Source organism: Oncorhynchus kisutch, unplaced genomic scaffold (genome assembly GCF_002021735.2).
Source record: "Oncorhynchus kisutch isolate 150728-3 unplaced genomic scaffold, Okis_V2 Okis07a-Okis12b_hom, whole genome shotgun sequence".
In the NCBI taxonomy this organism is placed as follows: Eukaryota; Metazoa; Chordata; class Actinopteri; order Salmoniformes; family Salmonidae; genus Oncorhynchus; species Oncorhynchus kisutch.
In genome coordinates this window covers 13,328,749-13,345,194 of record NW_022261984.1, presented here as the reverse complement: position 1 = coordinate 13,345,194, position 16,446 = coordinate 13,328,749, and the positions used below count along the sequence as shown (strand labels likewise).

Below are 16,446 nucleotides of genomic sequence, written 5' to 3'. Positions count from 1 at the left end.
CAAGCAAACAAACAAACAAACAAACACACACATTAACTTATGAGTCCCAACTCTCATTGTTTTCCTACAGGTGAAACTCTGCTGACAGTCCAACAAAACATCAAGACTAAACTGCAACACAAGTATCAACACATATCTGAAGGAATTGGACACCATGGAAACCAAAGTCTGTTCAAGGACATCTACACAGAGCTCTACATCACAGAGGGTGGAAGTGGAGGGCTCAATAATGAACATGAGGTTAGACAGATGGAGATGGCATCCAAAAAACAAACCACACAAGAGACATCAATCAAATGCAACGACATCTTCAAGCCGTTACCTGGACAAGACAAACCTATCAGAACTGTGCTGACAAAAGGAATCGCAGGCATTGGAAAAACAGTCTCTGTGCAGAAGGTCGTCCTTGACTGGGCAGAGGGAAAAACAAATCAGGACGTTCTTTTCATGTTTCCTCTTCCTTTCCGTGATCTGAACCTGAAAAAGGACCAATACAGTCTGATGCAACTTCTTTCCCACTACTTCCCAGAGCTGAAAGAGATTGACAGCATTGAAGATGGTGAAACCAAAACTGTTTTCATTTTTGATGGTCTGGATGAGTGTCGACTTCCTCTAGACTTCAAAAACAATGAGAAGTGCTGTGACGTCACGAAGCCAACCTCAGTGGACGTGCTGCTGACAAACCTCATCAAGGGGAATCTGCTTCCCTCTGCTCTCCTCTGGATAACCACACGACCTGCAGCAGCCAATCAGATCCCTCTTGAGTGTATTGACCAGGTGACAGAGGTACGAGGGTTCAATGATCCACAGAAGGAGGTGTACTTCAGGAAGAAAATCACAGATCAGAATCTGGCCAATGAAATCATCACCCACATGAAGATATCAAGGAGCCTCCACATCATGTGCCACATACCAGTCTTCTGTTGGATAACAGCCACAGTCCTTGAGATGATACTGAACGAGGCAGAGAAGGATGAAGTCCCCAAAACTCTGACCCAGATGTACTCACACTTCATGCTCATCCAAATCATTGTGAAGAACAGGAAGTACAACAAAGCCACAGAGACAAACCCAAAGGAACTGTCTCAGTCAGACAAAGAGATGATCCTGAAACTGGCCAAGCTGGCTTTCCAACAGCTGCAGAAGGGCAACCTGATCTTCTATGAGGAGGACCTGAGAGAGTGTGGCCTTGACGTCACAGAGGCATCAGAGTACTCAGCATTGTGTACAGAGATCTTTAAAGAAGAATCTGGGCTGTACCAAGACAAGGTCTACAGCTTTGTGCATCTAAGCATTCAGGAGTTTCTAGCAGCAGTGCATGCTTTAGAATCATGTCTGGACAAGAAGGAAAATGTTTTCTCCCCCACTAGTGATGATGAAGAGAAGGAGTCAATCCAGTTGTCTGACTTACACAGGAAAGCAGTGGACCAGGCCTTGAAGAGTGAGAATGGACACCTGGACCTGTTCCTCCGCTTCCTTCTGGGTCTCTCACTGGAGTCCAATCAGAATCTGTTACGAGGCCTTCTGACACAGACAGGAAGTACCACACGGAGCAATAAGAAAACAGTTGAGAGAACAGTCAGGTACCTTTCAGACATCATCGAGGAGGAATCCTCACCAGAAAGGATCATCAACTTGTTCCACTGTCTGAATGAACTTGGTTCCAACTCTCTAGTTGAAGACATGCAGACCTCCCTACGATCAGGAACTCTTTCAGAAACAAGACTAAAACCTGACCAATGTTCAGCCCTGGCCTACCTGTTACTGATGTCAGAGGAGGTGCTGGAGGAGTTTGACCTGAAGACATACAACACATCAGAGGAAGGTTATCAGAGGTTGCTGCCGGTAGTGAAAACCTGCAAGAGAGCACTGTAAGTTAGGTTATTGAGTTGATGTGTATACAGTATCATTATAATGAAGGATTTGTATATCTAACAGACTACATCCTCTCTTCAGACTTGCTGGCTGTAAACTCACATATGAATCCTGTGAGACTCTGACCTCAGCTCTGCAGACACCAAACTCCCCCCTGAGAGAACTGGACCTCAGCTACAATGACCTGGGAGACAGAGGAGTGGAGCTGCTCTGTGTTGGACTAACCAGTCCACTCCGCAACATACAGACACTAGTGTGAGTTTAATATCTTCAGTATGAGTTATTATGTGGATGTTTTAAACATTTGTCAATCATGTGATCTTCTCCCCTCTAGTCTTGGTCAGTGTGGTCTGACAAAGAGTTGCTGTTCAGATCTGGCCTCAGTCCTGAGTTCACCCAACTCACAACTGAAACAACTGGAGCTGAGAGACAATGACCTGCAGGACTCAGGAGTTACACTGCTGTCTGCTGGACTGGAGGATCCAGACTGTACACTACACACACTGGGGTAAGTACAGCTGTTTCAGTCAGGTTGGTACTGAGCTGAGTTACACTGCTGTCTGCTGGACTGGAGGATCCAGACTGTAAACTACACACACTGAGGTGCGTGTGTATGTGTGTGTGTGTGTGTGTGTGTGTGTTGCTAGTGTTCAAGTTTGTCCTCTACTCCCCTCTAGGCTAGGTCAGTGTGGTCTGACAGAGGGTTGCTGTTCAGATCTGGCCTCAGTCCTGAGTTCACCCAACTCACAACTGAAACAACTGGAGCTGAGAGACAATGACCTGCAGGACTCAGGAGTTACACTGCTGTCTGCTGGACTGGAGGATCCAGACTGTAAACTACACACACTGGGGTAAGTACAGCTGTTTCAGTCAGGTCGGTACTGAGCTTGGTAAAACAGGAGACACTGTAGTCCCATCCGATGATACCCCCGGACATTGCTCCAGTGCCTTTTTCCGTTCACCTTCACACCCCTGGGCCAGACTACACTCAATCATATGACCCACTGAAGAGATGAGTCTTCAGTAAAGACTTAAAGGTTGAGACCGAGTTTGCGTCTCTGACATGGGTAGGCAGACCGTTCCATAAAAATGGAGCTCTATAGGAGAAAGCCCTGCCTCCAGCTGTTTGCTTAGAAATTCTAGGGACATTTAGGAGGCCTGCGTCTTGTGACCGTAGCGTACGTGTAGGTATGTACGGCAGGACCAAATCAGAGAGATAGGTAGGAGCAAGCCCATGTAATGCTTTGTAGGTTAGCAGTAAAACCTTGAAATCAGCCCTTGCCTTAACAGGAAGCCAGTGTAGGGAGGCACTGGAGTAATATGATCACATTTTTGGGTTCTAGTCAGAATACTAGCAGCCGTATTTAGCAATAACTAAAGTTGATGTAGTGCTTTATCCGGGTAGCCGGAAAGTAGAGCAAAGCAGTAGTCTAACCTAGAAGTGACAAAAGCATGAATACATCTTTCTGCATCATTTTTGGACCGAAAATGTCTAATTTTTGCAATGTTACGTAGATGGAAAAAAGCTGTCTTTGAAACAGTCTTGATATGTTTCTCAAAAGAGAGATCAGGGTCCAGAGTAACACCGAGGTCCTTCACGGTTTTATTTGAGATGACTGTACAACCATCAAGATGAATTGTCAGATTCAACAGAAGATCTCTTTGTTTCTTGGGACCTAGAACAAGCATCTCTGTTTTGTCCAAGTTTAGAAGTAGAACATTTGCCGCCATCCACTTCCTTATGTCTGAAACACAGGCTTCCAGGGAGGGCAATTTTGGGGCTTCACCACGTTTCATCGAAATGTACAGCTGTGTCATCCGCATAGCAGTGAAAGTTAACATTTTGTTTTCGAATTACATCCCCAAGAGGTAAAATATATAGTGAAAACAATCGTGGCCCTAAAACGGAACCTTGAGGAACACTGAAATGTACAGTTGATTTGTCAGAGGACAAACCATCCACAGAGACAAACTGATAACTTTCCGACAGATAACATCTAAACCAGGCCAGAACTTGTCCGTGTAGACCAATTTGGGTTTCCAATCTCTCCAAAAGAATGTGGTGATCGATGGTATCAAAGCAGCACTAAGGTCTAGGAGCACGAGGACAGATGCAGAGCCTCTGTCTGATGCCATTAAAAGGTAATTTACCACCTTCACAAGTGCAGTCTCAGTGCTATGATGGGGTCTAAAACCAGACTGAAGCATTTCATATACATTGTTTGTCTTCAGGAAGGCAGTGAATTGCGGCGCAACAGCTCTTTCTAAAATTTTTCAGAGGAATGGGAGATTCGATATAGGCCGATTAGTTTTTTAAATATTTTCTGGTTCAAGGTTTGGCTTTTTCAAGAGAGACTTTATTACTGCCACTTTTAGTGAGTTTGGTACACATCCGGTCGATAGAGAGCCGTTTATTATGTTCAACATAGGAGGGCCAAGCACAGGAAACAGCTCTTTCAGTAGTTTAGTTGGAATAGGGTCCAGTATGGAGCTTGAAGGTTTAGAGGCCATGATTATTTTCATAATTGTGTCAAGAGATATAGTACTAAAACACTTGAGTGTCTCTCTTGATCCTAGCTCCTGGCAGAGTTGTGCAGACTCAGGACAACTGAGCTTTGGAGGAATACGCAGATTTAAAGAGGAGTCCGTAATTTGATTTCTAAGGATCATGATCTTTTTTTCTTTTATTACTGCTGAAGTTTTTATTTATTTTTTATTTAACCATTAAGTATATCAGATGAATGGATATAGAATGTAGGAGTCTATTTAAAATACAAACTAACTAACGTCTCAGAGATACATTTTGTCTTCCCCAATCTGTTATTGTAGCACCGGTGATTATGTCTTTCATGTCCTGATAATGTCAAGGAAAAGGCCTACTTTTTTGCGTCCTCAGACGTCAAATCTGGATTGAGGTCTTTTTATTTGCTAGATAATTAAGTCATTTATATGACAGTTTAAACGCATAATAAACTCGGCTAATGTATTTAGTTTTTATTTGACCTTTATTGAACCAGGTAGGCTAGTCGAGAACAAGTTCTCATTTACAACTGAGACCTGGCCAAGATAAAGCAAAGCAGTTCGACAGATACAACGACACAGAGTTACACATGGAGTAAAACAAACATACAGTCAATAATACAGTATAAACAAGTCTATATACAATGTGAGCAAATGAGGTGGGAAGGGAGGTAAAGGCAAAAAAGGCCATGATGGCAAAGTAAATACAATATAGCAAGTAAAACACTGGAATGGTAGTTTTGCAATGGAAGAATGTGCAAAGTAGAAATAAAAATAATGGTGTGCAAAGGAGCAAAATAAATAAATAAATAAATAAAAATTAAATACAGTTGGGAAAGAGGTAGTTGTTTGGGCTAAATTATAGGTGGGCTATGTACAGGTGCAGTAATCTGTGAGCTGCTCTGACAGTTGGTGCTTAAAGCTAGTGAGGGAGATAAGTGTTTCCAGTTTCAGAGATTTTTGTAGTTCGTTCCAGTCATTGGCAGCCGAGAACTGGAAGGAGAGGTGGCCAAAGAAAGAATTGGTTTTGGGGGTGACTAGAGAGATATACCTGCTGGAGCGTGTGCTACAGGTGGGAGATGCTATGGTGATCAGCGAGCTGAGATAAGGGGGGAATTTACCTAGCAGGGTCTTGTAGATGACATGGAGCCAGTGGGTTTGGTGACGAGTATGAAGCGAGGGCCAGCCAACGAGAGCGTACAGGTCGCAATGGTGGGTAGTATATGGGGCTTTGGTGATAAAACGGATTGCACTGTGATAGACTGCATCCAATTTGTTGAGTAGGGTATTGGAGGCTATTTTGTAAATGACATCGCCAAAGTCGAGGATTGGTAGGATGGTCAGTTTTACAAGGGTATGTTTGGCAGCATGAGTGAAGGATGCTTTGTTGCGAAACAGGAAGCCAATTCTAGATTTAACTTTGGATTGGAGATGTTTGATATGGGTCTGGAAGGAGAGTTTACAGTCTAACCAGACACCTAAGTATTTGTAGTTGTCCACGTATTCTAAGTCAGAGCCGTCCAGAGTAGTGATGTTGGACAGGCGGGTAGGTGCAGGTAGCGATCGGTTGAAGAGCATGCATTTAGTTTTACTTGTATTTAAGAGCAATTGGAGGAAGTCCAAAGTGAAAGCCGTCCTCTCTTGGGGAATGCTGCTTTTTAGTTCGCTTTGCGACAGTATCAAAAATAAATATGTTGTGTGTCTCTTGTCGTGGAAATATCGGTTCAAATATGACGCAATCAAGAACTTTGTGAAAATCAATAGACTTTTAATACAAAAGTATCGCAAGCCGGAGTGGTCCGCGGAACACACCCTTTTTCAGAGCACTCGCTCTGATTTTATACACACACACAACATATGAGTTCATCCTACATGCAAATGAAGTTACATCCCAATCCGTGCGTCCTGCTTGTTTAGCCCAATAACGCCCATATCTGCTTTCCTTCAGATTATAATGATGACAAGACCCTTGCTTTGTCCCTGCACTCAGCTCAATGCGTTCTTCTGTATGTGTGTTATCTAGGGTCAGCAGACTATGTGTCTCCTCTGTTTTTAGCGTGCTCAGCTATACTAAAAATACTATACATTCTTCTATTTTCTAGGCTTGCTTTGTCCCTGCATTTAGCTTAATGCATTCTTTATCTTGGATCAGCAGACTATGTGTCTCCCCTGTCATTCCTTCAGCATCTCCATGTCCTAAGAATATGTGAGTTATGTCTATACTCCATCAGTTGGTCATTTGGCTGACCCCCTCCTTTGTATATCCCTATGACCTTTGTATGTCCAGCTGTCCTGGCGCCTGTGTGTCTCCTCTAGTTCTCCTCTCCTATACAATAGACAATGCATTTTACCAGAATGGCAAATGCACTCTATAAGTGTATCTCTCTCTTGTGTTACAGTATTTATGTTTCTCCATATATGTACATAATTTCTCCCATACTCTCTGCAGGCTGTCTGGCTGTCTGGTCACAGAGGAGGGCTGTGCTGCTCTGTCTTCAGCTCTGAGGTCAAACCCCTCCCACCTGAAAGAGCTGGACCTGAGCTACAATCACCCAGGAGACTCTGCAGGGGGACTGCTTTCAGCTGCTCTGATGGATCCCACATATAAACTGATGAAGCTGAAGTAAGTCAGAATAGATGTCCTAATAGTGTGAGCAGCAGTTGTGTCATATGTACAGTCATGGCCAAAAGTTTTGAGAATGACACAAATATTAATTTTCACAAAGTCTGCTGCCTCAGTGTCTTTAGATATTTTTGTCAGATGTTACTATGGAATACTGAAGTATAATTACAAGCATTTCATAGGTGTCAAAGGCTTTTATTGACAATAACATGAAGTTGATGCAAAGAGTCAATATTTGCAGGATTGACCCTTCTTTTTCAAGACCTCTGCAATCCGCCCTGGCATGCTGTCAATTAACTTCTGTGCCACATCCTGACTGATGGCAGCCCATTCTTGCATAATCAATGCTTGGAGTTTGTCAGAATTTGTGGGGTTTTGTTTGTCCACCCGCCTCTTGAGGATTGACCACAAGTTCTCAATGGGATTAAGGTCTGGGGAGTTTCCTGGCCATGGACCCAAAATATCAATGTTTTGTTCCCCGAGCCACTTAGTTATCACTTTTGCCTTATGGCAAGGTGCTCCATCAGGCTGGAAAAGGCATTGTTTGTCACCAAACTGTTCCTGGATGGTTGGGAGAAATTTCTCTCAGAGAATGTATTGGTACCATTCTTTATTCATGGCTGTGTTCTTAGGCAAAATTGTGAGTGAGCCCACTCCCTTGGCTGAGAAGCAACCCCACACATGAATGGTCTCAGGATGCTTTACTGTTGGCATAACACAGGACTGATGGTAGCGCTCACCTTGTCTTCTCCGGACAAGCTTTTTTCCAGATGTCCCAAACAATCGGAAAGGGGATTCATCAGAGAAAATGACTTTACCCCAGTCCTCAGCAGTCCAATCCCTTTACCTTTTGCAGAATATCAGTCTGTCCCTGATGTTTTTCCTCGAGAGATGTGGCTTCTTTGCTGCCCTTATTGACACCAGGCCATCCTCCAAAAGTCTTCGCCTCACTGTGCGTGCAGATGCATTCACACCTGCCTGCTGCCCTATCTGAGCAAGCTCTGTACTGGTGGTGCCCCGATCCCGCAGCTGAATGAACTTTAGGAGAAGGTCCTGGCGCTTGCTGAACTTTCTTGGGCGCCCTGAAGCCTTCTTCACAACAATTGAACCGCTCTCCTTGAAGTTCTTGATGACCCGATAAATGGTTGATTTAGGTGCAATCTTACTGGCAGCAATATCCTTGCCTGTGAAGCCCTTTTTGTGCAAAGCAATGATGACGGCACGTGTTTCCTTGCAGGTAACCATGGTTGACAGAGGAAGAACTGTGATTCCAAGCACCAACCTACTTTTGAAGCTTCCAGTCTTTTATTTGAACTCAATCAGCATGACAGAGTGATCTCCAGCATTGTCCTCGTCAACACTCACACCTGTGTTAATGAGAGAATCACTGACATGATGTCAGCTGGTCCTTTTGTGGCAGCGCTGAAATGCAGTGGAAATGTTTTTTCGGGATTCAGTTCACTTTCTTCGCAAAGAGGGGATTTGCAATTAATTGCAATTCATCTGATCACTCTTCATAACATTCTGAAGTATATGCAAATTGCCATCATACAAACTGAGGTAGCAGACTTTGTGAAAATTAATATTTGTGTCATTCTCAAAACTTTTGGCCACAACTGTAGTGTAGTAGGTTTAGTAACATGAGGACATGATGATAGAATTAAGAGGAAGTCTACCCAGCAGGCAGAGAACTCCAATACAGCATACATCATCACCACATGAATACTCTTCTTCTGCAGCTCTGATATCCTGTTGTAATTGTACCCCGTTCTGTATGCAGTAGGTAGGATAGAATACCTGTATGTCTCTAGTAATGAATTGTACTCCGTTCTGTATACAGTAGGTAGGATAGAATACCTGTATGTCTCTAGTAATGAATTGTACTATGTTCTGTATGCAGTAGGGATGATAGAATACCTGTATGTCTCTAGTAATGAATTGTACTCCGTTCTGTATGCAGTAGGTAGGATAGAATACCTGTATGTCTCTAGTAATGAACTGTACTCCGTTCTGTAAGCAGTAGGTAGGATAGTAATGAACTGGGATAGTGCACCAGAACACAACAATATGGTTTAAATGTTGACTGCTTTATTAGGTCTTTGTCAGTCAATAACCTGTTTCTCCTACAGTGTGGATCATGGTGGAGAGTGCAGGCTGAAATCAGGGCTGAGAAAATGTAAGTCTCTTCAATCCTAATTAACTGCATATTCAGCACTATAGTAACATATTAACTCATCAATACTTGTCCTGTAACTACAAAACACAATATTTTATATGACGATGTGGTATGATTAAACTCTCATTTTGTCTACAGATGCCTGTCATCTCACCCTGGACCCAAATACAGCAAACCCACACCTGATACTGTCTGAGGGGAACAGGAAGTTGAAACGGGTGGTGGAGGACCAGCATTATGAAGACCATCCAGACAGATTTGATTGTCTTCTCCAAGTTCTCTGCAGAGAAGGCTTATCTGGGTGTCGGTATTACTGGGAGGTGGAGATGGATGGTACCGGGGCTGTCATTGGTGTGGTGTACAAAGGAATGAAGAGGAAGGGAAGGGGGGTTGACAGTGACATTGGAGGCAATAAGAAGTCCTGGTGTTTATACTGCTCTCATAGTGGTTATTGCTTTTACCATCCTGGAGTCTGTTGCAGATCCATCCCTGGTCCTGTTTCTAACAGAGTTGGAGTGTATCTGAACTGGTCAGCTGGTACTTTGTCCTTCTATAGTGTGTCCTCCTCTGGTACACTGACACACCTTTACACAGAACACACCAGATTCACTGAACCCCTCTATCCTGGGTTTGGCGTTTCCTCCTCCTCAGTGACCTCAGTGACCCTGTGTCAGACAGATGACCAACACATTCAGAGGTGAGTGTTTTAATGTGTTCTGTTGGACCTACAGACAGTTAGATTAGTAGTAGTGGTGTGTTTTTTAATGTGTTGTGTTCGAACACCAGAGAACATCGTGGAGAGTGTTGGATCAAGCCTGGACCTGAGGACACCAGAGACCATGGTGGAGAGTGTTGGATCAAGCCTGGACCTGAGGACACCAGAGACCATGGTGGAGAGTGTTGGATCAAGCCTGGACCTGAGAACACCAGAGACCATCGTGGAGAGTGTTGGATCAAGCCTGGACCTGAGAAATGTGAGGGTTTTAAAATTTATTTTTTACCTTTATTTAACTAGACAAGTCCGTTAAGAACAAATTCTTATTTTCAATGACTAGTGGGATAACTGCCTGTTCAGGGGCAGAACGACAGATTTGTACCTTGTCAGCTCGGGGATTTGATCTTGCAACCTTTCAGTTACTAGTCCAACGCTCTAACCACTAGGCTACCCTGCCTCCTCTACACTCTAACCACTAGGCTAACCTGCCACCTCTACACTCTAACCACTAGGCTATGACGGCCTAGGAACAGTGGGTTAACTGCCTGTTCAGGGGCAGAACGACAGATTTGTACCTTGTCAGCTCGGGGATTTGATCTTGCAACCTTTCAGTTACTAGTCCAACGCTCTAACCACTAGGCTACCCTGCCTCCTCTACACTCTAACCACTAGGCTAACCTGCCACCTCTACACTCTAACCACTAGGCTATGACGGCCTAGGAACAGTGGGTTAACTGCCTGTTCAGGGGCAGAACGACAGATTTGTACCTTGTCAGCTCGGGGATTTGATCTTGCAACCTTTCGGTTACTAGTCCAACGCTCTAACCACTAGGCTACCCTGCCGCCTCTACACTCTAACCACTAGGCTAGCCTGCCGCCCCTACACTCTAACCACTAGGCTACCCTGCCACCTCTACACTCTAACCACTAGGCTACCCTGCCGCCTCTACACTCTAACCACTAGGCTACCCTGCCACCTCTACACTCTAACCACTAGGCCACCCTGCCACCTCTACACTCTAACCACTAGGCTACCTGCCACCTCTACACTCTAACCACTAGGCTACCCTGCCGCCTCTACACTCTAACCACTAGGCTACCCTACCACCTCTACACTCTAACCACTAGGCTACCCTACCGCCCCAGCTAAGAGTGTTGGAGTGCTAAACTTCTCCGCTGTTTTGGTCCTGTGGCGAACACTCAACCTCTCCGCTGTAAGAGAGTGACCACTGTTTTGGTCCCGTGGTTACCACGTTGTAAGAGAGTGAAGAAGACCCACGCACATGACAGATACTGTGTGTGACTGTGTGAAAGAGAAGTCAGGCATCTTGCTCATCACAATATCTGTGGTGCTGCTCGTACAACATCATTTATCTGACTCTACCTTTAAGCTCTCATCCTAGGATCTACCAGAAATTAGGCCCCCAACATCTACAAAACATGGACCAGAACGATGTTGTTTCCTCCTTCCACAAACATTCATTAATATAACACTAATGTTAATGTTAATGTCCTGTGTATGGTATGCTAATGAGTGTACATTTTGAGTCTATTTAATAATTATTAATTCATTATTACATGAGATTGTCCATTTTAAATAACAACTACTTTTGACTTCAGGGATTCCTCAGAGCTGTAAGACTTGTGACCATGTTGTGGTAAGTCATAATGTCAATTCTTACTTTTACATACCTGCAGGAGTCAGGCACAGTCTCAAAGCCAGGTGTGTACTGACCAACCATTCATACTGGGATACAGACAGTCCTGTGTTCTGCTTTAGTAATATAAACACAGTCTCAAAGCCAGGTGTGTACTGACCAACCATTCATACTGGGATATAGACATAGACAGTCCTGTGTTCTGCTTGTATATGTTGTGTCTTTACTATCATTAAATGAAGACTTTAAGTTTTTATCAAAGATTCTCTGTAATTAGTATTACGAGATTAAACTGATTAATCATGTAACTGTAATTAACTAGGAAGTCGGGGCACCAAGGAAAATATTCAGAATTCAAAGTTATAATTTTCCTAATATAACTTTTCAGATATTTTATATCTGATCAATTAGTCTTCGAATTAATGAATTATTTATTTTACCTCACTTTAGTCTCATTCCAAACGTCATAAAATTGTTGGTTATCTGCACAAACCCAGTCTTCACTATGAGTCATCCATATATCAATTGTCTTAAATCATTTATTTACTAACTAAGTAATTCACAGAAATGCATAAACAAACAGTTGATCGTTACAAGGAAATGATAACGGAGTTTCCCTAGTGGGATAAACCGGCATTGCGGCTTGTTGTAGAAAAGGGAAGTGGGGATCGACTGAGATAAGACAACACACAGTTGATAATTATAGAATGGATAGTTCAGAGTGACATTCATTCATTTTGTTATAGAATGGATGTTTCTGCGGTTGTCGTTCTTCACGTTCAATGATACCGAATTCCTAGCTGCAGACTAGTAATTAATATCAAAGACTTGTTCTTATTCTGTCGGTATCGATAGTCTAAGAGTTTAACCACGCGGTATGGTTAAAAGATTCAGCAGTCTGGTCTCAAACCTTGGCCCTCTCGTTATCGAGGAAAAGCTGGTCTGCAAACTTTGTCCTCTCGTAATGGAGAGAAACATGGTCTGGTGATAAATTCTCAAGGTGGGGTTTTTTATTTGGGAGTTGCAGAAAAAGGCCTCTCACGACGCCAGGTCCGAACTGGGCTCTTGGGCTGTCCTCTGATTTAGTTCAACTAAAAAAGGAAATTGGAGTTTCCTTCATTAAATAGTCCAAATTACACATTACACATTTTTACAAACAGTATCCTCTTCACTCATCCATCTTATACAACAATTAGATGTAAACCTTTGAGGCTATTATGTAAACAGCGTTATGGTAATGTGGCTGTATTGTCTCTCATGAGTTTCACCAAATTGTACCAAACGGACCGGTTCGTAAGCTGGATTCTTCACCAATCTTTTATAATTTCTCCGGAACATGAATGTCGTTTGGACCTCCAGTTCTGTGAGTTGGAAGAAATTCCTTTGTTCTCTCTATGAACATTCACTCTGTCTCTATACTGTGGCCATGAGGAGATCATCTCCTCCAGGAATTTATGACCTCTCTGAGTACAGCAGCCTAGTTGTAGGAGGCGGGAGAGGGGGATGGGGATGGGGCTTGCTGTACACAAAAAGGGCAACGTCATGACATAGTCATGCAGGATTTTATCTGTTGTCACCTTTGTTAATTGAACAGTGTAATCAATATATCACCAGCATTCCATGTAACATTGAATAAATACATTAGATCAGATACTTTGGCATAATTGGCCAGTTTCCCAGACACAGATTAAGTCTAGTCCTGGACCTTAAAGAACTTTCTATTGAAACTTCCATTGAGCATGCTTTTTAGTCCAGCACTAGACTCAATCTGTGTCCAGGAAACAGGCCCCATATGTATTACTGACATGCTTGTCCTTGTTCAGGACTCCACACACTGGCTTCAGATTGAACCCTTGACTTCCACTGTCCAGGGAGTGACAATGTTCAGGTAAAATAACTACTTTTAACATTTCATTTAATTCCACTTGCTATTGTATTTCCTCATTACCTTTGGGAATAGTCTTCTAATCCAACCTCTCCATTTGACCATTGACCCTCTCTACCACATCTTGTTGTTGCCATAAGGCACAGGACACCCAGAGGGAGTTATGAGTGCACAGTGTCTGGGCTCCGCTGGCTGTGTGAGAGAGATGTAATTCTGAAGTATCACTTCAGGAACTGGGAACCCTACAGTCAACTTCTGAAAGACATGCAGTACACACAAGGTGGTCCATTGCTGGACATCACTATGGAGTTAGGTGAACTGGAGGAAGTTCATCTGCCACACTTTGTCTGTTTAGGTAAAACCATATAGAAATAGTATTCAGAAAGACATTTCCATGTAACTCAGTTTCACTTCCTCAATTAATGAATAAACTATTCTGGGAGTTTGAGTTTACTGTGATCTGGCACTGCATATTCTTTGTGTTTTAGTTGGATTAATAATACAATATTTGTCGTTCTGTCTCCTTTGTATTGTGTTGTTCAGGGACCAACCCTTCCCTGAGGAATGAGATGAAGATTCTTCATGTAGAGGAACATGGAGTGTCTTTAGAGGAAGTGCATGAGGTCACCAGATTCCATGCTAAGATTCTCCATCCCAAGTTCTCAGCTATCTCTGTTATACTGAGCTATATCTTTTCTTGGATCGTAGATGTCCACTGTGATGTGGTCCTCTACATGGCAGTAAAAAAGTCAACAGTCATTTCAAGGCTGTACCTGCTCCTCAGAAACTCCAGTCAGAAAGAGGTGAGCCACTATCACTGAAGTGTCAACAGTATGTTGAATCTTACTGAAGGAAAGCTGAGAGTTTGTTGAAAATCTCTAGATTACAAAGACAACATGCAGCTCTGTGACAAATCTATTTCTGTCTCATTCAGTTGAAGAGCCAGTAGATGGCACTCTTCCCTCTGGTCGAAGGAGAACCCAATGCCCCTGGGCAGTGAAGGGGACATTGCCCCTGGGCAGTGAAGGGGACATTGCCCCTGGGCAGTGAGGGGGACATTTCCCTGTGTAGGTTGCTGTCTTTCAGATGGGACTTTAAACGGGTGTCCTCTCCATGGTCACTAAAGATCCCATGGTACTTATCGTAAGAGTAGGGGTGTTAACCCCGGTGTCCTGACTCTCCATGGTCACTAAAGATCCCATGGTACTTATCGTAAGAGTAGGGGTGTTAACCCCAGTGTCCTGGCTAAACTCCCAATCTGACCCTCATACCATCATGGCTACCTAATCATCCTGAGCTTCCAATTGGCTCATTTATCCCCTCTCCCTCTCCCCTGTAACTAGTCCCCAGGTCGTTGCTGTAAAAGAGAATCTCTTCTCAGTCAACTTATCTGATAAAATAATGGTAAATCAATAACGATAGTGTTGACAAAAATGGATTGCCCAGTGAGCTGCATGTTGTGTGAATTATGAGACTACATTGTTGTGACTGACTACTACATCTCTCATTTTGTAGGCTGTTCGGGAACGGGAGAAAGATCAGGTGTCCCAAGGATATTCAGAATTTCTCCTGTCAAGTCCAAATGGGCCCTTAAAGATGAACACTTGGTTTGCACTCAAGAATCCCCTCTCCACTTCCATCTATCCAGAGGTGCAGTTTTATCAGGCTGAGGACATGAATCTGTCATATTGTATATGAATTACTGGAATATCATTCTCTCTCTCTATCTCATGTTGCACCATGTGGCCTCCTACAGAAGATTCAGCTGTTACCTGCAAACACCACACCAAGCTGTTGTAAGATGATAATGGGAAACACAGGGGTGGACATTGAGATGGAGTTAATCGGGGATGATGAGAGGACAGTATGGAAATCAGTGGTATCAAAAGGTAAGTAATACTGGACATGAACAGTATGTCAATCATCAATGTCCTTTTCTAACAGATGCTGTTAAAAGTGTTTTATGATATTTTCTCTTGTTTGTCTTTCAGATGAATACAGCAAAGACTCTCATCCAACACGTAAGTTTGTCTTTGTGGACGAGGTCACAGAGCTCACGTCTCTTCAAGTCGTGATGAAGGACACTGTTGAAGATCTTCATGAGTCTTGTTCAGTGGGGGGGATGAAGGTCTTCGTGAGTCTTGTTCAGTGGGGTGATGAAGGTCTTCACGAGTCTTGTTCAGTGGGGTGATGAAGGTCTTCATGAGTCTTGTTCAGTGGGGTGATGAAGGTCTTCATGAGTCTTGTTCAGTGGGGTGATGAAGGTCTTCATGAGTCTTGTTCAGTGGGGTGATGAAGGTCTTCATGAGTCTTGTTCAGTGGGGTGATGAAGGTCTTCGTAAGTCTTGTTCAGTGGGGTTATGAAGGTCTTTGTGAGTCTTGTTCAGTGGGGTGATGAAGGTCTTCGTGGGTCTTGTTCAGTGGGGTGATGAAGGTCTTCGTGAGGCTTGTTCAGTGGGGTGATGAAGGTCTTCGTGAGGCTTGTTCAGTGGGGTGATGAAGGTCTTCGTGAGTCTTGTTCAGTGGGGTGATGAAGGTCTTCGTGAGTCGTGTTCAGTGGGGTGATGAAGGTCTTCGTGAGTCGTGTTCAGTGGGGTGATGAAGGTCTTCGTGAGTCTTGTTCAGTGGGGTGATGAAGGTCTTCGTGAGTCTTGTTCAGTGGGGTGATGAAGGTCTTTGTGAGGCTTGTTCAGTGGGGTGATGAAGGTCTTTGTGAGTCTTGTTCAGTGGGGTGATGAAGGTCTTCGTGAGTCTTGTTCAGTGGGGTGATGAAGGTCTTCGTGAGGCTTGTTCAGTGGGGTGATGAAGGTCTTCGTGAGGCTTGTTCAGTGGGGTGATGAAGGTCTTCGTGAGTCGTGTTCAGTGGGGTGATGAAGGTCTTCGTGAGTCTTGTTCAGTGGGGTGATGAAGGTCTTCGTGAGTCGTGTTCAGTGGGGTGATGAAGGTCTTCGTGAGTCGTGTTCAGTGGGGTGATGAAGGTCTTCGTGAGTCTTG

At 43.7% G+C, this 16,446-nt stretch overlaps 1 protein-coding gene across 3 annotated transcripts in view; it reads left to right on the top strand.

The window, feature by feature from the left end:
* LOC116360111 (NACHT, LRR and PYD domains-containing protein 3-like) overlaps window positions 1-16,446 on the top strand; it is a 41,680-nt gene that overhangs the window by 18,397 nt on the left and 6,837 nt on the right. The window contains exons 4-18 of one of the 3 annotated variants that reach the window (XM_031814746.1): window positions 71-1,871; window positions 1,957-2,130; window positions 2,210-2,383; window positions 2,553-2,726; window positions 6,845-7,018; window positions 9,148-9,194; window positions 9,333-9,891; window positions 9,981-10,168; window positions 11,530-11,567; window positions 13,391-13,455; window positions 13,593-13,807; window positions 13,996-14,255; window positions 14,968-15,102; window positions 15,209-15,341; window positions 15,444-15,473. In XM_031814746.1, the coding sequence (XP_031670606.1) occupies window positions 71-1,871; window positions 1,957-2,130; window positions 2,210-2,383; window positions 2,553-2,726; window positions 6,845-7,018; window positions 9,148-9,194; window positions 9,333-9,891; window positions 9,981-10,168; window positions 11,530-11,567; window positions 13,391-13,455; window positions 13,593-13,807; window positions 13,996-14,255; window positions 14,968-15,102; window positions 15,209-15,341; window positions 15,444-15,473 (4,167 nt within the window). The remainder of the gene's footprint in view (window positions 1-70; window positions 1,872-1,956; window positions 2,131-2,209; window positions 2,384-2,552; window positions 2,727-6,844; window positions 7,019-9,147; window positions 9,195-9,332; window positions 9,892-9,980; window positions 10,169-11,529; window positions 11,568-13,390; window positions 13,456-13,592; window positions 13,808-13,995; window positions 14,256-14,967; window positions 15,103-15,208; window positions 15,342-15,443; window positions 15,474-16,446) is intronic. The other 2 variants (XM_031814749.1, XM_031814747.1) reach the window with 2 other exon arrangements.